The following is a 21,257-nucleotide window of genomic DNA, read 5'->3' as shown; positions in this document are numbered from 1 at the left end:
CTCCCTGTCCTATGAAAATCAAAGGAGGTGGCCTATTTAAAGACTGCTTCTTTAGAATGTAGTCTGTACCCTAAAGAGAGCTGAGCACAGCCTAGCTCCCCGAGAGTCATGGCCAGGGGAATTGAGGAAAGTGTGCCATTTGAAAGCTCAAACAGCAAAAAGATATTAATACTTTAATACTGGAGATACAACCACATAAAATATTGAATAAGCTGAGAAAAGAAAGGCCTGTGCAGTATATTTAAGGCTTGTATATGTAGAAGTCTTTTATTCTTAATGATTGGTGCTGTATTGCTCTTGCTTGGTTTTTCTTTGGGGGTAAAATTATATAGATGGATAACTAGCTAGCTAGCTGGGAATACGGGCGTTTCGTTGGCCGCAGAAGTCGTCCATGTGTAAGTCGCTGTGCCAGTTGGACAAACAGGAGGTGGCATCATCACCCCAAGGGAAGACATGGCAGGAACTGAAAGTAAAGGCTTGGCACAGAGAAGGGCACTGAGATATGCCCCGAATCCTCATGGAGTGCAAACGGTCAGAATCTTCCTGAATAACCACGGTAAAGTGATAACTGGGCAATAAACGGGGAAGATGGAGGGGAGGAAAGCCAAGAAGAGAGGGAGGTGTTGGGGGTAAAAGGGGGCATACGACGGGGACAAAGGTACAGACAGGGCTGGAGACAGACAAGCACGGGGAGACCAGCACGGGTTCCGGGAGTTATGGGATTCATTCTTTCTCTGCTGGAATGTTGATTTTGAACATTTCAAAACATAAAACCAAAACATCTCATTAGCCAAGGGCACAGTCCCTTGATCTCAGACTTGGTCAGGTCCCTACCCTTCATTTTAAGCCCTCTTGGGAATGATTTTTTTTTTTTTAAAGTTACAAAAGTAATTGCTACAGAGGTCAAAGGATAACAAAACTGTAAATTATGTCATCAAGCTCACTATACTCAAGTGCGGCTGGAAAGGGCTCTGGTAAAACCTCCACTCTAAAGAGAACTTTATTCTGGCCAGAAGAGGAGGAGGGGAAAGCAATGAGTGTACATCTGAAAGCTGCATGTAACTCCTTTTGGGTCTTGACACCAAGAGTGGAGACGGTTATTTCTGCACCATCGGCACTTCTTCCTCTTTCTGATGGAAAGGGAAAGTTTTGTTTTCAGGAACAATTTCTCCAGCAATACAAACCATCACTTAACTTCAGGATGGGCAAGGAACCCAAATCTTGCCAAGCATGGTAACAACTGCTCCCAGCTCCCCCTATAGTAACTGGTCCAGGGATGGATACTTGGCTCAAAGCAGGCCAATCAAAACTCTTCCGAACAGACGTGTGGTTGCCAAGGGGGAGGGATGGATTGGGAGTTTGGGGTTAGCAGATGCGAACCATTATAAATAGAGGATGGATAAACAACAAGGTCCTGCTGTAGAGCACAGGGAACTACATTCAATACCCAGTGATAAACCATCATGGGAAAGAACAAGCTCAGTCACTTTGCTGTACAGCAGAAACTAATACAACGTTGTAAACCAACTATACTTCAATGAAATTACAAAACAAAAAGAAACTCTTCCAAAAATGTTTGCAGGAAGAGCTCCTGTCTCCTTCGAAGATTGCAAGTGCTAAAATCTTGGCGCCTGTCTGGTTTCCTCTGCGATTTTATGAAGACAAATCAATTGAGAGTGAAGTCCTCCACAAGGAAGCAAGTCTATGGAAGCAGAGAAAGAGACAGGGTCGGTGGCATCATTCAAAACCTGGATGAAGCCCATCCCTGAAATGTTCAGGGACAGATCCAAACATGTCCTTTTTCAGTTGGTTACTTGAAGCTAAAAGGATCTTAAAGTTACTCTTTCTTGCATGAATCCCACTATCTTTCAACCGAAGCTATTACTTATTAGGGACATGTCTTCTGTCCTGGCACACCTGTAGCAGAATTGCAGTAGTATCCCCAGACTCTACGCAATACTGGTTTGTATTGTGGCTCTTCTCAGGGCCCACGGAGGCCTGGCTTAACCCATGGAGAAGTGAGGAAGGCCATCTCTTCTCTATAACAGAGGGGCCATTTAACATCCTAAGCAATTCCCTGGTTTGTCTTTAATATAAATATTTCTATTGTCGGCAATGTTGAAAATGGTCGTTTTGTTCCTCCCCAAACTTATGCCCTGGGGCAAAGGGGAACGTAGCTTTGAAATACAAAGCATTGATCCCACTGTAGAGGTTCTTTCTTTTTTTAAAAAATTTTTATTGGAGTACAATTGATTTACAATGTCGTGTTAGTTTCAGATGTACAGCGAAGTGAATCAATTATAGATATACATATATCTACTCTTTGTTGGATTCTCTTCCCATGTAGGTTCTTGCAGGGTATTGAGTAGAGGTCCCTGTGCTATACAGTAGGTACTTATTAGTTATCTGTTTTATATATAGCAGTGTGTATCTGTCAATCCCAATCTCCCAGTTTATCCCTCCCCCCCTTCCCCTGGCAACTATACGTCTGTTCTCTGTGTCTGTTTCTGTTTCATAGATAAGGTCATCTGCACCATTTGTGTTCGATTCCGCACATAAGTGACATCATACGGTATCTGTCCTTCTTTGCGCTCACGTGCACGGGCACACCACCCCTCAGTGGCCCCTCCACTCACACGGAGCTTTAACAAGGAAGGAGGAGAATGGAAGAGAGGAAGGAAGTCTGGGGATACTACTGCAATTCTGCTACACGTGTGCCAGGACAGAAGAGATGTCCCTAACAGGTAATGGCTTCGGTTGAAAGATAGTGGGATTCATGCAAGAAAGAGTAACTTTAAGATCCTTTTAGCTTCAAGTAACCAACTGAAAAAGGACATCTGTTATTAGATCAGGCAGAAAATAATTGGCCAAGGGTAGGTCTGAGGAAATCTCTAATGGAAGAGTTTTGTGTCTGAAAATAACACAATTCCTTCAACTAAGTGCCTTTGAATTCTTCTCCAATCCATTTTGCATGGCTTCTGGCAGTATTTTCTTGGTAAACTATAGACTGGTCCATGTTCTCTTCTGCAAGAAGACCCTCAGCTTCCGAGAGCAGAAGGGAGAGCAAATCCATCCTTGGGGGCTCACGGTTGGACCCTGCCCACCGGGACGGCCTCACCTCGACGGCATCACACGCTCCAGGGGAAATCATCGTTCACACATTCTCCCCCTCTAACCCACCTATCCTTTTATGTTAGCTGGCTCTTACTGAGTACCTGATAGGTGCTGGTCGGTACTGACGTCTCACCTATTCTTCGAGGCGGAACACGCATTGTGTCTCCATCCTTCTGGATCATCACTCATCACTTCCTAGTTGTGACAGGCGCTGGAGGAGACCCTACCTTTGCCCTCACGGCCTCCTCCTGTGCTCCCTCCCCTTCTGCCCTAAAACACCGGTGACCTGTGTCAGCAACCAGCCTGCATATGCCTGGCACAGACAGGCCCTTCAGGAAGGTCTCGGGGATGGATAATAAATGCCCCAAGCCCACCTGGGCCCCCTACCCCTTGCCAGTGGTTGAGGTGGACGCCAAGCAAGTAGCCATGCTGTCACCTGTCACACCAGGCACAACTCCTCTGGTCTCACAGCAAGGCTCCCACAGGGCACCTTCAAGACGCACTGAGCTTTCTGTCTCACCTAAGCTTTTCTTGCCGTCCTGAACAGAACTGGAATGATGAGTGAGAGGCCCACACCCAGCTACATGTTCTGAGCCCCAGTTCTGCAGACTCAGGCTGGGGCTTCACGGGATGCCTTTGGACCTTCCAGGGATAAAATTTAAGATCATTTATGCCAAATAGTGTTTAATGCCGCCTTGTCCTTCCCTTCACTATTTTAAGGGGCTCATGAAAACATTTTGCTTGAAAAATAAATTCTTAGGATGAACTTATGGGTCTCCAAGGTCACTAGCAGCTCAATAATACTGTCTTTTTTTCAGTTGTATGGCAATAGAACTAAGAAATATCTTTATTCCTCTCCACAAAATAACTTTTTCCTTAAAATTTTATCTCCTAGAGCTTGCACTGTCATTGTAAAATTGATATAAGAAATCTATCCTAGGCTTGAAAGTTACATCTACTAGAGGGAAACACAGAAAATGAGTATTTGAGTTTCTGAGGTCTGTGTGGGAGGGTGCATGGGAGGGTTAATTTGTGCCTCCCATTTCTCCACAATAAATTAATAACAATTATTTATAGGCTGTTGCTGGTAAGATACGCAGTTACAGTCTGAATTAGAAAATGGTCAACAAAGCAATCTAAACACAATCAGCTACAGTCATAACTGTACTCTCTACTTACTGTCTTCTGGGACCTGTGGCCTTTCTATTTTAATTGTCTGTTTACTTGTCTGCTTCTGACCAGACTCTGAGTTACTCGATGGCAGAGACCACTGCTCTCCACCACTGTCTCCCCGCACCCCCATGGGGCTCAGCAAGTGCCCACTGGACTTACAGTCAATACACAAGCAAAAACCAAGGCCACGTTAATTCTACGATAAACAGCAGGAAGCGAGGACCATGTCCAAAAGATTTTCTTCATTTGGAAGAAAAACTAACAATTTTGATCATCTTCAATTCCAAGTATTAAAAAATGTGTTTCTTTAGCATTTCTATCATTCAACGTTTTCCATGCTGGACCCAAGACAGCATTTCCTCCAAAAGAAACTCAGCTGTTTTGGTGAAAAAGAGGCACTATTTAATTTTTTTAAATTGAAGTAGAGTTGATTTACAATGTTGTGTTAATTTCCGCTGTACAGCAAAGTGATTCAGTTATACAGAAGCACGACTGAACAGCCCATTCTTTTCCACACACTGTCATTTACGGTCTTTCTCTTTGTAAAATATAATATATAATAAGTAAATTTATTTATGTCAGAGAGGAGCAAACAAAAAAAAAAATTAAGACTTTTCCACTAAAAAGTGCCCTCTTAAGGACACCATATGTCACACACGTAAGAGCCACACGTGCACAGAGAACACGGAAAAACAAGACATATTTCGGCCCTTTTTACACCAATGTGTGTACACACACACACACACACAAACACACCTCATTCTTCCATTCCTGTCCCACACCAATACCCTCCACCACGTTGCCTGCACATCTTCTCAGGCCGGAAAAGCAACAAAACCAAACTTGCCTCTGACTTGTTTTGCTCTTTGTAATAATGTCGACCTCACAGCATAAAAACACAACTCCCTCTGTCTGTTTCTTTATAAAAGATGATTTGAGAAGCCAGCAAGGCCACGGGGGTAAAAGTCAAACATCTCACTCAAGTCTGCCCTCTTTTGAAGATGCCGCTAAAACAGTGAATCACATTTTCTAGACTCTTCCATGTTTCAGACTTGAGAAAATATTGACACTGGGGCAGCTTAAATTCCGAAGATGCATTTTATCGGGGACACATCTGTATTTAAGTTCTCCAGCCTTGTCATGGAAAAGAGTCCATCTGGCCATTTTTAAAAATCAACTTTAAACTTGAACCTGAGAACACTAAGTCTTGTCAGGAGGAACTTGGTTTTGCTTGAAACAGTGTAGCTTCCAGCCACATGGTGGACAAAGTTAGGCAGAGAAACTCCTCTTGGTACGTTACAACAAAAATTGCTGAACAAATGGGTAAAAGAAAACCTTAGTTTTTCATGCAATACTGAACTGTCAGGAAAATACGAGAATTCTCTGGAGGATAGACAAGAAAAGGAACCAATGTTTCAGTGAGGTGACTATGCTCTGGGCCCTGCGGGCATCTGCTGAGCCTCCACGTGCAAGGGCGGGGTGGGGATGGGCAGTTAATGGGCCACAGGTGGTCCAGGAGCTGCGTGGGGCTGCATCCTAGCTCCATCCTTCCCTCTCAACCCTGCGGCCCACACATGTCACTCTGTAAAATGTACCCCTCGATGGGAGACTACAGGGACACGTCAGCAGTTAACCTGACGACTAACTTCTCAACAGCCGTAGACAGTGGACGGCGTCTTCACATAATTGAGAGAAACATAAACACACAACTGAAAATCCTATATCCCGTCTGAACAACTTCCAAGAATGAAGGTGAACTAGAGAAATGTTCAAATAAATAAGACCTGAGTATTTACTATTCACAGGCTTTCACTTAAGAGACTTTTAAAGACTATACTGAAAGAAGTAAAATGATCCTACCCCCAAAATTCTGAAGTGCAAGAAGAAATCGTTAGCATCAAAAATAAGCCCGTAGGGACGGCTAAAGAAACATCGATCATACAAAACAATAACGACACATGTTTTACTTGTGAAGGTAAAGAATACAAAACTAAAATCCTCAGAAATTCACATTTACCAGGAATGGGAGTAACTGTGGTGAGAACCAAGCCAGCTTGGGCAAGAAGGATGAAACCACCCAGTTACGTGGTTATAGTAACAGAACATGTGACTACTTTACTGTCTTCATTATTTTCCCAGGCAAATACCTTTGCTGTTAATTACAGGAACTTCCTCCAAAGAACCATTAACTCCTTCAACAAAGCATCAGCAGTTTACTATCTAGCGCTGCAGAACCCATGCCTGAAAATCCCTGCCTTGTTTCCACCAGTTCTAAACTATTATGTCCTAATTCTTACCCAACCCTTAGTCCAGTCTCAGAATGAAGATCCATTTTAAACCAAAGTTCAAATCCTCAACAAAGTCTGGTTTTGCCTTTCCTCCCCAGACGCTGCTCGAGCTGTCAAGGTGGTCGTCCCTGTCACCATGGTGAGCAATAAACTCAGCTCTGTCTTATCAGCTCAGTGAGCTGAGAGCTGGGATTCAGCATTCCAGGGCAGTTCAAAGGTTCTCAGGTAATTTTCTATTTGGGGAAGGCGGGTAAACATGAACGAGCTTTCTATATGGAGTCCCGTATGCATTTCTAAGGTAGCCATTTAAACACAGAACTTGATGTACACTTTCTAAATTAGTAGAAAAGAAAAATAGGATGAGAAGACAAACTGAATGAATGCAAAAAAGGAAAGGAAGAAACAGAAAAATGAGTAGAAATGGAATGTACAAAAGAAATAGTAGCAGGCTTCCCTGGTGGCGCAGTGGTTAAGAATCCGCCTGCCAATGCAGGGGACACGGGTTCGAGCCCTGGTCCGGGAAGATCCCACATGCCACGGAGCAGCTAAGCCCCGTGCGCCACAACTACTGAGCCTGCGCTCTAGAGCCCGCGAGCCACAACTACTGAGCCTGCATGCCACAACTACTGAAGCCCGTGCGCCTAGAGCCCGTGCTCCACAACAAGAGAAGCCACGGCAATGAGAAGCCTGTGCACCACAATGAAGAGTAGCCCCCACTCACCGCAACTAGAGAAAGCCCGCGTGCAGCAGTGAAGACCCAATGCAGCCAAAAATAAATTAATTAATTAAAAAAAAAAAAGAAATAGTAGCACTGAATCTAAAAAGGCATAATCAGAACCAACGTGCTAAATTAAGTTCCTAAGTGTAACATGAAGATTTTTAACTGAATTTTTCTTTTTAATGTTACTCATGTTCCTCTCACAAGGGACAACAAACACACAAACACACACACACACACATACACACCCCTAAGGACACAGGAAAGCTCAAAGTAAAAAATGGAAAGAATGCCAGGCAAATAACCAGCCCAATTACCTGGCACATCTATATCAATATTAGGCACAATATACTTTGAAGTCAAAACAAAACATTAGTAAAGATTAAACAAGATCAGGTCTCTGAGCCTGCCTGCACCAACTGGCACAATTTAAAAACATATAAAAACAAAAGTGGACAGTCCTACAAGATGAAACTGATAAATATATGTATTCTCTATTAGGAGTATTTGACACATATCTCTCAGGAATTGTTACATCAGGAAGAAAACAAAATCAGGGAAGACCCAGATGTTGTGACCAGCACAGCTACAAAACTTGCCATGATGTACATACATGCAGTGCTGCACCCATAACGGAAGGAGAGCACATTTGGAAACTTGAAAAACTTGAAGCAAGTGAAGCCAAGTATTAAATTTTGAACAAGCACAGACAAACGGGCCATATTCTTTATCCAAAATACAATTAATTTAGAAATCTATAATAAAAAATGCATTTAACGTAGAAAATGAACAATATGCTTCTATATGACCCATGTGGCTTAAAAGAAGAAAACAATCGATGTTATAAAAATCCTCAAATGGACAAAAATAAAAATGCCACATTATCAAAATTGGCAAGATGCATTGAACACTGGATTGAGAAAGCAAATTCGTGTCGTGGAAATGCAATAAATGAGCAGGGGACTTCCCTGGTGGCGCAGTGGTTAAGAATCCGCCTGCCGATGCAGGGGACACGGGTTCGAGCTCTGGTCTGGGAAGAGCCCACATGCCGCGGAGCAACTAAGCCCGTTCACCACAACTGCTGAGCCTGTGCTCTAGAACCCATGCACCACAACTACTGAGCCCGTGAGACACAACTACTGAGCCCACATGCCACAACTACTGAGGCCACATGCCACAACTGCTGAGCCTGTGCTCTGGAGCCCGTGGGCCACAGCTGCTGGGCCTGCGGTGGGAGAGGCCACTGCGGTGAGGGGCCCTTGCGCTGAGGTGGGGAGCGGCCCCCCGCTCACTGCGGCTGGGGAGCACCTACATGCAACGGCGAAGGCCCAATGCAGCCATAAATAAATAAATAAGTTTTATTAATAAATAAATAAATTGATCTTCAAATAAATAAAAAAACGAGCAGCATGAGCGGTCCGAGGTGCCCATCGCCTGGAGAATGTTCTGGCCAGAATCTTTCCGCAGGACTTAATTATGAAGACACACTCAGAAATGAAATTGAGAGACATTCCGCAGAACAAACGGGCTGAATAGTTCACAAATATCAGTGTCATGAAAGTGAAGAAAAGGCAAGAAAAGAGTTACAATAACCAACTTCAATCAATGATTGATTACCGAATCAAAACATAATAAGGAAAAAAGCAAATAATGAAGTGATAACATATTGGGATCATGAGACACATGGGAAAATCAACTATATATCAGGTAATAGTTTCATGTTAATGTTACATTTCTTGCAGGTGATACTGGTTTTCGAAACACAAAGGAAATATCCTAGTTCTTAGGTGATACATGGTGAGGTATAAAGTGTCATTATGTCTGTAACTTATTTTTAAAAGCCAAATTAAATGAATAAAAAAATTTCTCCCAAAGGGGAAAAAGGCCTCTTAGAAAAGTAAAAAAAAACAAAGTACTTCAAATAATATAAGAAAATCTTCATCAATCATCATATTCAATATCGATGTGTTAACAGCAACCCTTTTACTTCCAGTGGCCAAAGATGAAAGGATTTCAACAACAAAGTAAATAACAGTAGCACTGCATTATAATACAGGGCATAAAATAAATCTCCGTGAGTCTATACTGATACAAATGATTGAAGAAATAAAGGAAGGAAGGAGGGAAGGAAGGAGGGAAAGAGGGAAGGAAGGAAGGAGGGAAGGAAGGAAGGAAAGAAGGAAGGAGGGAAGGAGGGAAGAAAAGGAAAAGGCACAAATTTTCTTTACTGAAGAATTCCCAATAATATATGTATATATTCCCCCCTCTAGGAGGTGTAACTTAATCACTGTCTCCTAGAACGTGGACTGGACTTAGTCACGTCCCTCCAAATAATAGCATATGGAAGGGAAATGTACTTCCTCACCCGAGGAGAAGCCCACCTGACCTGAGTGATTATTGTTAACACCATCAGTGATGAGTGCGGTTGGCAGTACGTACCCTCTGCCACCATATGAGGGGAAGAGCAGCTTACCTATTTGGAACCCTGCCCCCAAATCAATAACCTCAGTGTAATCACGAGGACACATGTGAAGAACCTAAACTGAGGCCTCTTCTACAAACTGCCTGACCACTTCTCTTCAAGACTGTCAAGGCCATGAAAGACCAAAAAGAGAAACTCACAGATCGGAGGAGACTAAGGAGGCTTGAGGGCTAAATGCAAGGCTCATCCTGGACAGGATCCTGAACCAGAAAAAGCAGACAGAGTGAGTGACCGCACTGCTGACATCTGAGTGAAGCGTGTAGTTCAGTGAGTGGCACTGTATGAATGCTGGCGTCTTAGTTACGCAAATATGTGGTGGTGACGGAAGACATAACACGGGAGGAACCTGGGAATATGGAAACTGTACCATCTTGGCAACATTCTGTAAATCTAAAGTTATTCCAAAGTTTAAACTTTATTTTTTTTAAAGAAGCAAACTCTAAAATCAGGAAGTCAGAGACACCACCTCATGCAATCAACAACTTAATAAGAAATAGAAAAGACTAAAAAGAACTAACTGGAAGAAAGAAATCTTTTTCATGAACCATATGTTTTTTTGCACAAATCCAAAATAATTGCCAGAACAATTATTAAAATAAAGAGCTTAGCGAGTTTGCTAGATATAAGATCGATAGTAAAAAATTGATTGCCTTTCTATATACCAGCAATATACAATTAGAAATGTAATGTTCAAAAAGGGATTTTAGTAAGAGACCATAGAAAGAAATCTAAATAATGATGCATCACATCTTTATAAAGAATAGTTTAAAACTGTACAGACAATAAAGAAGACCCAAATAATCGGAGAAGCATAAAGTTCTCAAGGACAGGAAGGTCATTACAATAGGATGGCAATTCTTCTCAGAATGATCTACACATGCAATGCTATTTCAATAAAAATCACAACAGGAGTTTTCAAGGAACTTGGTAACCTATTTCTAAAAACATATATTGAAAAGTAAAATGGTGAGGATGCTCAAAAAGGAGAGGAAAACGAGGCGACTTCCCTACCACACAGCTTCTGTAACGCTACAGTAATTGAGACAGGGTCAGTTTGGTACACAGGGGGGCACAGTAAACCCAAGGAACAGAACAGAGAACCGAGAAACAGGCCAGATCAGACACAAAAATCTGACCTGCAAGTTAGCTGGCTTTGCACATCATTGGAAGAAAGTGTGACTATTCAATAAATGATGTCAGGACTCTATGGGATACCCTAGTGCAAAACCTCACATCGATAAGATAAATTACAGATGAATCAAGGACTTAAATGTGGAAACCAAAGTTTAAATAGCCAAAGATCCCAGTAAAAACTGGGCAAAAGACATGAGCAGGCATTTCACAGCAAAGGATATCTGAGTAGCCAATAACAATATGAAAATTTTCAAGCTCACTGGTAATAAGAAGAAACAAATAGGAATTAACATTAAGGTACAATTCTACACTTACCCTAATACCCAGAATTAAAAGAATGCCAAATCAAAAGGTTGGGGAGAATGCAGAAAAACAAAATTTTGTATATTGTTGGTGGAACTGTAAATTGGTCACTTTTAAGAATAATTTAACTCTACCTCGTGAAGTTGAAGATATTAATTTCTTAAGACAGCAATACCAATCTTAGCTATAGATTCGAAGAAAGTTTTCTTGCACTTTTGGACAAGGAGAGCTGGAAATAAGCCAGACATTCATCAAAGCGGAAAAGATAAGAAAGGTTGCCTATTTATACAATAGAGTACAGTCCGTCACAGAAAGCAAAGGATCCAAGCTCTGTGCATCCACATGGACTCGAAAAACATCATATTGCATCAAGTCACAGGAGTAAGCACGTTGTATTATCGCACTGATATATACTTCAAAAGAGGCAAAACATTAATTTTTACAGGCTAGTTCACAGGGAGATGTGTACATGTGGTAAAATTACAGAGAAAATCGGGAGGTCGAGGAAAAACAGAAAAACTTAAGACAATGATTATATGTGCAGGAATAATAAGAAGGTAAATCAAGGAAGCACAAAAAGAAGGGATTTCAGAACTACTGGAAGAGTCACTTTTCTCGAGTCTCATGGTGAGTGAAGTTGAGCCACAGGCTACGCTAGGCATTCTGGACGATAGTTTATCTTCTGCGATCTAACTGCTCACGTGCATCACACACACATGCGTGCACACACGCACGCACACAGGAAGCGGCCTGTCCCGTCACACGTCCAGCCAGGCGTGCAGGTGTCACGTGGCCCTCCTGGCACTGACCTGTGGGAACAGAACTCCTGTCACTACCACTGCTGTCACTGGTCCTTTGTCTCGGACCCGGGAGCCTCCTGTCCGCAAGCAGCGTCCATGAAACCGTGGTAGGTTAAGCTGCTACTTTGCAAGGAGGGCCAAACCTTAAACCCTCTGCAGTTTTTACAACATTATGTAATCGTCCATATGAAAAGAAGGCAAGAGGTGTAGAACAGCACGGTGAAAAACCATCTCTACGAGGGTTAGAAAAATGGATTTTAGTACGTATTGAGTTATAAAACATGAATGAGATCTAGGGCAGCTACTTTACTTCTCTGGCTTGTTTGCTTATCTATAAAATGAAGGGTTGAATAACACCATCTCCAAAAATAGCTAGAATAACTTATCCTTCTCAAAGCCTAAAATCAGAGATGTAAGGGAAAAAATAACCTGAAACGCATAGCCACAGAAGGAAGAACTTGAAAAAAAAAATGTAACTATATATAAATGTTAAAGATACAAATTGTGATGACAGCAAGTATAACGTTTATCTTATCTGTATCGAAATATTTATCTGTAATATACCATAAAGAGAAAATTCTCTTTTAACTTGTATATCAAAGGGAAAATAAAGAACCCCACAAAGAAGCTCAAGTAAAATATTTTCATGATATACAAATGCCACTGAAGTGAAAAATCTTCCATGAGACCACCCAACCTTGACAAGTATATTCACATAGGATTTAAAGAGTAATATTTGTATGACATACGGTAGGTGGTCTTTTGCGTGGGTGAAATACTCCAGCTGACTTTGGTTCATGAAAGCTTCTAGGAGAATTATGATAAATTTCTACCTGGCCAAGTATAATGTTAGCCTAAATGTCTAATTCTGCTTTCAGAGCTGTACTTCTTCCTTGTAATGAAATATTCAAACTTCTTAGTTCTGGGTGTATGTATGTATGTATGTATCTATTTGTGTACCTATGGATACTGGATACTATGCATAATATGTATGCATGGACACTTCTCTTTCTTTTTATAGCTTACTATTTATCTTATTGATTTGGCTCTAAGGAAGCTCAAATGTAAAAGTTTTGGCACTAGTGGTAACTCTGGCACAACCTACATTCCTTTACTTGGCTTTTCATTCTCTATTCCTTATTTTATAAATTGTTTTACTCTATATGTAATTTTTTTTACCATATATTACCTCAAATTACTTTCAGATGCAGATAGAAACAGAGCTTAAATAAGGTTGTAAATTTCTTGGATCATCAGAAAAACATAAGAGAACAAAAGATGCCATTTAAAATCACAGCCTCAAAATGAAGCAACTTGAAAGACTGTAACAGTTGTTACACTGTTGGAATTTCAAGTATGATCACTTACTTGCATATGTCATCTTCTGGGTCTTCAAGCCCAAATCTCTCATCAAATGTGAGCTGTATCCATACATTTTCCTCTACTGCTACTAATCTCCATACCAAGACCATATTTCTTGGATAAGTATGAGGAAACCTCGGGCTGTGAATACTTCCATTAGTAGACACAGTAATAATTCTCTCATGCTGGGGATCTTGTACTCCTGAAAGTAAAAACATAAGCATAGACACACACTTAGAACAGACATTTCAAAAATTATAGGTTTCAAAATAACTTCTGAAAAAAGGTAACCAATACAAGCCCAAAGTTTCCCATGAACTGTAATTACTAAATGATTTCAACCCTTAAATGACCTCGAAAAAAGAAATGAGGTCAAAGCAATGGCGTCAATTTCTTGTTGTAAGGGAACTAACAGCAGTCTATGAAGATATGAAATTATAAGAAATGTTGCAGGACTTCTCAGTGACTTTAAAAGGCTAACATGAATTTTAAATTTCTAAGAGGAGAATACAGTATAAAATAGCTTCCAAGTTTATTAGGCATGGCAACCTTTTACGTGGTGAAACGCCAAAATACGTTGTTCTTCATATCTTTTTCTTTTGCTTAGATTGTTGGGGGAGAGCTGAGGGGATGGGCAAATTGAGACAATTTGTTGAGACAAAAGCGTTCTTTTTTTTATTGAAGCATAGTTGACTTACAGTGTTTCAGGTGTACAGCAACATGATTCATTTATATATAGATATTTTTTTCAGATTCTTTTCCATTATAGGTCATTACAAGACATTGAATATAGTTCCCTGTGCTATACGGTAGGTCCCAGATGTTTATCTATTTTACACACAGTAGCATAGAGACAAAAGTGTTCTTATATCCACCCAACTGAGAGTTCATAATGAGAGGAAACACATAATTGGTGTTTGGAAAATGAGCAGCTGTTTACCTACACAAAGAAAATCTAAGAACTAAGACAGTTACACTTTTTCAGGCCATGAAAATCCAATCCATTAAGTTTGCTAAATCCCAGTAAAAAACAAACAAACAAACAAACAAACAAAAAAACCTTTTAAAGACTCTTTTATTCAATTTCTAAAACAATTTAAAAGTCCTAAACTGCACCTTGAACACATGAAGTAATGTGCGTGGCACAACACCTGACACGTTTTTTTGTTCAACTTTGATATACTCATAACATCAGGACAACAATATTATACTATACCACTGCCTCATTAGTCTTCATGATTTAGAGATATGCTTCATAAGACTGAACTTTGTATTTGCAGTATTACACAGAGAGAAGAATATCATTACTTTATAAGCACCATTTTTCCTTTATTTGCCCATTTCCCAACATCCAATCTCAATATATGCATAGTTACTTGCAGAGATATGAAAAAATTCTCATTTTATTGACTCCCTTTAGGTACATCCCATCAAACTGTGCAATACAGAGTTGTCTAAGGCCTATTAAATCATTGACATTTTATACTAAACTTCATTTTTCTTCTCTCTTTTCTTTCTATTATGGTTTTCTGCCCTTTCCTCTTCAATTCTTTCACTTCCATACCCTACTTCCCTTTTTTTTAATTGAAATATAATTGATTTACAGTATTGTGTTAGTGTCAGGTGTACAGCAAAGTGATTCAGTTATACATACATATGTATCCACTTTTTTCAGATTCTTTTCCATTACAGGTCATTACAAGACACTGAGTACAGCTGCCTGTGCTCTACAGTGGGTCCTTGTTGGTCCCCTGTTTTATAGGCAGTAGTGTGTGTCTGTGAATCCTAATTCCTTTTTAACCAGTGGGCTCCTTAATGCCAAGCTTGCCTGCTCAGTATTTCAATTCCACGTGTTTTCCCCTGATTTTACACCAATGACCTTGCTTTCTGCTCTGGAAGGCAGACTCTAAGGCGACCCCCAATGTCCCTCACGCGTCAGGAGCCCCTGCCTTGAGTGGGTGGAAGCCGTGACAAGGATGGGGTATTACTCCCATGATCAGGTCAGTTAACTCTGAGTTAACCAGAAGTTAGATTATAGGAGGAGCCTAACCTAATAGGGTGAGCCCTTAACAGAAGTTGGCCCTTCTTGATCTTAGAAATTCCAGGTGTGAAAGAGACTCAACGGGGGGAATTCTGTGTGGTAGCCTTGGAAAGGGAGCAGGTTGTGTGCCCAGGATGTGGGCGGCTGAGAGGTACCGAGAAAGAGGGGGCTTTATCCTGAAACCTCAAGAGACCTCGATGAATTGGAGGCAGACTCTTCACCAGCCTCCAGAAAGGAATCGAATCTCGCTGATACCTTGATTTTAGTCTTGTAAAAACTTGGAGCAAAAGCCCAGTCTCCCAGGCCTCAACTTCTGAGCTCCAGAGCTGAGAGCAAACAGGGTGTTTAAAACTGCAGGTTTGTGGTGATTTCTTACCTAACAGTAGACAATTAATACACCCTCTGTTGTGCACAAAGCTATTTGATTTGCAAGTATGTCTTTTTGTCCTTCGTTCTTCAACGACACTTAGAGTAATTGTAGCAACTTTTCATTTATTATTTATGTGACTCAAGATACATATTTCACACTGATAAAATGCAACTTAAGAATATGCTCTAAGAAACTTCTTGAATTCAAAAGACAATGTCAAGGGTTATTTATTAGTGAGAATATGATTAGGGTTAAAGAATACCTGTTTTATTGTTAAAACACCCCAAATAATTTTAACAAGGTGTAGTTATGGTTCATAAAGCAGCTTTTTCATTCTCTTAAACTCAGCTGTTTCAACAGTGAGTCTGTTAAGTATGATTTTATATTGTCTAAGACAAGATAAAGACAAATATAATTTCCTTTGAATATATACAGTGCATATAATGGGGAATATCATCATATTAGTAAATATGCCTTAAGTGCCATAGGATGTTTAAATTAAATAATTATTATTTATAATTATAATTATAGCCTGTGCAAAAGCATGTTCCCTCTTATTGGGGGCTAATGTTTGATATGGCCATTGGTTATATTAACATATATCAAATAATCAATACCTTTCCTGTGCACATAATTTAGCACCAGTATATCTCATAAGGACACAGAAGGATCTATCAAGTTAGATGAATTCTCCTCTATACTGACAATTTTTTAAAGAAAATGATTATAATCTACTATTAAAATTAAATGAATATATTGTCTGTCTTCAAAGATTTCTTTCAAAAATGAGATATTTCCCCACCATCTAAATTTTAATACAATAGCCTACATATTTCAGAGGTATTTTAGAGCAGTAGCTTATATCAAGAGTCCTTCTCATTTTGGCAGCTAATATTTTTTTTAATGAATTAATTTTTTCCAATCAAATTTATTAAAATTTATTATTTGCCCCATTCTGTCTCAAAAAAGAAAAAAAAAAGTGTCTTATATCATCCACAGCACTGTTTACAAATATAACAGTGTTTACGCTTTCATATGCGTAAACTACATGGCTACTAAAAGATCTGAATTCTATTTTTATATCTTCAGTCAAAAAAGCTCATGGCTAAAACGTATATACTTAGATTGTGTTTACATCTTTATTTTTTCCTTTATAGTTCACAATTCCATTAAACTACAATTAAGCATAATTTAAAGGCTGAAAATCTAGGCCTTATTTGTGGTAAAAGAATTGTAAATTTCCTTTTAAGTTAAATTGCTGCTCCCCCAAAATCATCTCAGAACGCAGTGAGGTTTGCCACCAAATACATATGATTTGCACACGACTGTCAACGTTATATGTAAATCTCAAACAACTAGGCCTATAATCGAAAAGAAAAAAAAAAAGAAGCAACAAAGAGTGGTATCTACCAAAATAAGACTTTGCATTCGTAGTTCAGTTGCTTAAAAAATCATCTTTCCAAACCCAGAACTTTACTAGGATTTTAGGGATGAGACAAGTACCTATTTTATGACTACTTTATGGAACATTTGCTTTTCCTAAACAATGGACAGTACACTCAAAGAAGTACCAAAGAAATGAAACAAATGTTTGTCAGCAAACATTAACGTATTTACAACATGCTCCTTGCAATGCACCCTCAACAAGAATAAGTCTTGTTCATCCAGATAAGACAGCATGAAAAGTGAAAATATAAACACTAAATTTTAAAAATTAAAATTAACACCATTTCATATTATCCTTCCCAACCCTCCTTGAGGTCAGAGTATTGAAAACTAACATGAAATAACAATAGAAAAGGAAAAGAAGGGAGATTAATAATGTGAAGACTGTAAAATTGTTGACTATATATGTTCACATACAATTCAGTTATGAAGAATCATTACACATCTGTATGTATTCAATAAGTTAACAGTAAAACCAAAGCAATTTCATAATATTTGCCATGCATTTCAGACTGTTAGCCCCTTTAAAAGTATATGTATTAAGAACGAAAGAGGGAAGGAGTAAGAGAATCATGAAAAGCAATAAAAAAATTTAATGCTTGAAAAGCTGTATTATTTAAAAAGATAACATCAAAGAAGAAGTTTTGTAGGGACTTCCCTGGTGGACCAGTGGGTAAGACTCCACGCTCCCAATGCAGGGGGCACAGGTTCCATCCCTGGTCAGGGAACTAGATCCCACATGCACGCCGCAACCAAGACCCGGAGCAGCCAAAATAAATACATAAGTAAACATTAAAAAACAAACAAAGTCTGTGGACAAGATATAATTCCTAAAGAAAGAGAAACCATCCATGTCCTTCTCCATGCTAATGCTTTAAGTTGGCTATAGCAGAAAAGACCTGGAGGATTAAGAATGAGGTAAAAAGAAAGGCCTCCAGTTTTGGTTTAGCTTTAAGTTCTGAAGAATTCCGGTTCCTGTTCACATAGGGAGGGCGCAGGGATGTGTCCCCATAAACTGGTAGATTTCACAGGTGTCTTATGAGATTTTTGATGCGTTTACTTCCAAATATATGTTATCTTCAAATGGCGTTAGAAAAGGTATTTCTGTAATAGTCAGGTGCACCTATTTCCAAATCCCTCCTGGTCTTATTTGTGCTTTGGTCTGCTCACTATTTTTTCTTTTTTTTCTTTTTTTTTTGCCTGTGATAATCCTTCTTTATCTTAATCTTGCTAGTTTTTTATATGGCTATTTCCATTTTCAATCTCACTAACTCTTAATTAACAAATTTCACTTTTAACAAAAGTTAGTTAAAATCATTTAACACATATATACATGCACACATACATACATATGTATATGTATTTGTTGCTAGTTTCACTGGCTCCATAAATTGGCACTTTTTGCCTAGAAAATCCAGAGTAATCTCACTTAATCTTACTTGATTCTGTAGAGAGAACGTATACTTGAACTCCACAGCACAAACAAATCTCTCTCCATAAATTCCAAACTATACAGAAGTACCTTGTTTTCATGCTTAATATTTTAAATTCTGACTAAACACAAAAGTACAATAATACTTAATAATACAAAAAAACGGAGACTCAAGTTTGTGTTTTCTTATTGCCTCCGTCTACTGTTTCCCATACTTTAAAACAATAGCAAAATAAAACAAAGACAATCAAAAAAAGTTAGTGTTGTCTACCTCAAACTGTTTACAAATTGCAAAAAAAATGTTCACTAAGGAAAAACTAAAAGAAGAGATTGCTATATTAAGTAAGCCATAAAAACAAATGCAATTATTTAAAATATGCCCAATTGAAGTTCTTGAATTTATTCCAGAAGATAATCATTATTCCTCAAGGGAATGAATAGTCAAAAATCACAGGGCTTCCCTGGTAGCGCAGTGGTTGAGAAACTGCCTGCTAATGCAGGGGACACGGGTTCGAGCCCTGGTCTGGGAAGATCCCACATGCCGGGGAGCAACTAGGCCCGTGCGCCACAACTACTGAGCCTGCGCGTCTGGAGCCTGTGCTCCGCAACGGGAGAGGCCACGACAGTGAGAGGCCCGCGCACCGCGATGAAGAGTGGCCCCCGCTTGCCGCAACTAGAGAAAGCCCTCGCACAGAAACGAGGACCCAACACAGCCATAAATAAATAAATAAATAAAACCCCAAAAGTTAAAAAAAAAAAAAATCATATATTGAGAACCTATTATGTTTCACGCGCTGTACCAAGGGCTTGGGACATCAGAGCAAGACAAAGCCTTGTCCTCTTAATGTGACAACTTCTAGGACTGTAATTTAGTATCATTCCTAGACTAGGTATTCTAGTAAATACATATTCAATTATCAAAACCCACTTCAGATGTCACCTTTTATGGAATGTAATCTTTAATTCCCTTTGTACATTCCTTTAGGGCTGCATTTTTAAAAATGTATTTTATTGAAGTATAGTTGATTTACAACGTTGTGTTAATTTCTGCTGTGCAGCCAAGTGATTCAGTTATACATATATATATACATTCTTTTTTATATTCTTTTCCATTATGGTTTAACCCCAGGAGATTGGATATAGTTCCCTGTGCTATACAGTAGGACCTTGTGGTTTATCCTTCCTATATAATAGTTTTCGTCTGCTAATCCCAAACTCCCAATCCATCCCTCTCCCACCCCCTCTCCCTTGGCAACCACAAGTCTGTTCTCTGTGTAGGACGGCATATGTTAATCATCACGTGTGGGCTGACGTTTCTTTCTTTTCTGCCACACTCTGAACTTCCAGTGAGGTAGAAAATCTTCTAGACAAAACTGATTGTCAAGTCTGTAACCCGTGTCTAGCTCTGTGCCTGGCACATGGCAGCACATAGTACATATTGTTAGTATAAAGAAACTTGATATCTTGGAACTTGGCAATAAAACAGTTTCAACATTCCATCCTTCATTCATAAGTTTCCAGAGACTATACATATGAGAATAAGAGGCTTTTACAATGTACATTCCTCCCCAATTAAAGTCCCTTAATTCATATTTTACTCCAAGTTCATCTATTATAACCTACATATATATTTCAGCTGAAGGTGACAGATTACTCATTACTGAGATTTGCCATTTTCTTAACATGCTAACTCATTTTAAAATAAAACGTGTTTTATAATTTTACCACACTGAGAATGCCACAATTATTGTCATTATTTTATCTTAACTCTGAACTATGAATCAGTTGATAATAGAAATCTGTTATTTTGGGACTTCCCTGGTGGCGCAGTGGTTAAGAATCCGCCTGCCAATGCAGGGCACACGGGTTCGAGCCCTGGTCCGGGAAGATCCCACATGCCGCGGAGCAACTAAGCCCGTGCGCCGCAACTACTGACCCTGAGCTCTAGAGCCCGCGAGCCACACCGAAGACCCAATGCAGCCAAAAATAAATAGAGTAATTAATTAATTTTTAAAAATCTGTTATTTTAGGCAAGACACTTGATATCAGGGTTTATTTTTTTATAAACTAGAGATAATCAGAGACTGTTTTAAAGTTCATAAGAAACGATGCTCGTATAAACTAACCACCTTGATAATTACAAATCAGTATGTATGTGAAGGAGAAACTTTGTCCATCATATTCGGCCTAATTCAAACATAGTGAGAAAGAAAATTTATTATCAGGTATCCAGCTTTTGTGATGTTAGTAAATAGAAGATTGCTATGGAAGATAATGCAAAATGGGTCAATATGTATAAGGAATCCAGTTTCACAAAGATCGAACTGATGAAGCAAGAAGCACTAATTTTTCGGCAGTGATGCAAATTTCTGATCCCTTCTACAGGTTGATTGAAGAGGAGGAAAGAGGACAACTTTGTAGAAATTATGCCATTTCTTTGACTTGGCACTTTCTCTAAAAAGAGGTTTGAATTCTTTTGTATCTAAAAAGAAGTAAAAGAATTCAGCCATAAGCCTCCTACCTACCTATGAGCAATGGTAAGAAACGAGGGCCCATGTTGAGAAGTTCATTGCAAAACTTCCAAATGCAATGAG

General features: G+C 39.4%; 1 protein-coding gene across 4 annotated transcripts in view; it reads right to left on the bottom strand.

The window, feature by feature from the left end:
- The window catches only part of PDGFC (platelet derived growth factor C), a 217,337-nt gene that overhangs the window by 75,364 nt on the left and 120,716 nt on the right, over positions 1-21,257 (bottom strand). For all 4 annotated transcript variants that reach the window (XM_061192670.1, XM_061192669.1, XM_061192671.1 and 1 more), the window contains one exon: positions 13,381-13,576. In XM_061192670.1, the coding sequence (XP_061048653.1) occupies positions 13,381-13,576 (196 nt within the window). The remainder of the gene's footprint in view (positions 1-13,380; positions 13,577-21,257) is intronic.

Source organism: Eubalaena glacialis, chromosome 5 (assembly GCF_028564815.1).
Source record: "Eubalaena glacialis isolate mEubGla1 chromosome 5, mEubGla1.1.hap2.+ XY, whole genome shotgun sequence".
NCBI classification, from domain to species: Eukaryota; Metazoa; Chordata; class Mammalia; order Artiodactyla; family Balaenidae; genus Eubalaena; species Eubalaena glacialis.
The sequence above is the reverse complement of the archived record's forward strand: the minus strand, read 5'-3'. Positions and strand labels throughout refer to the sequence as shown.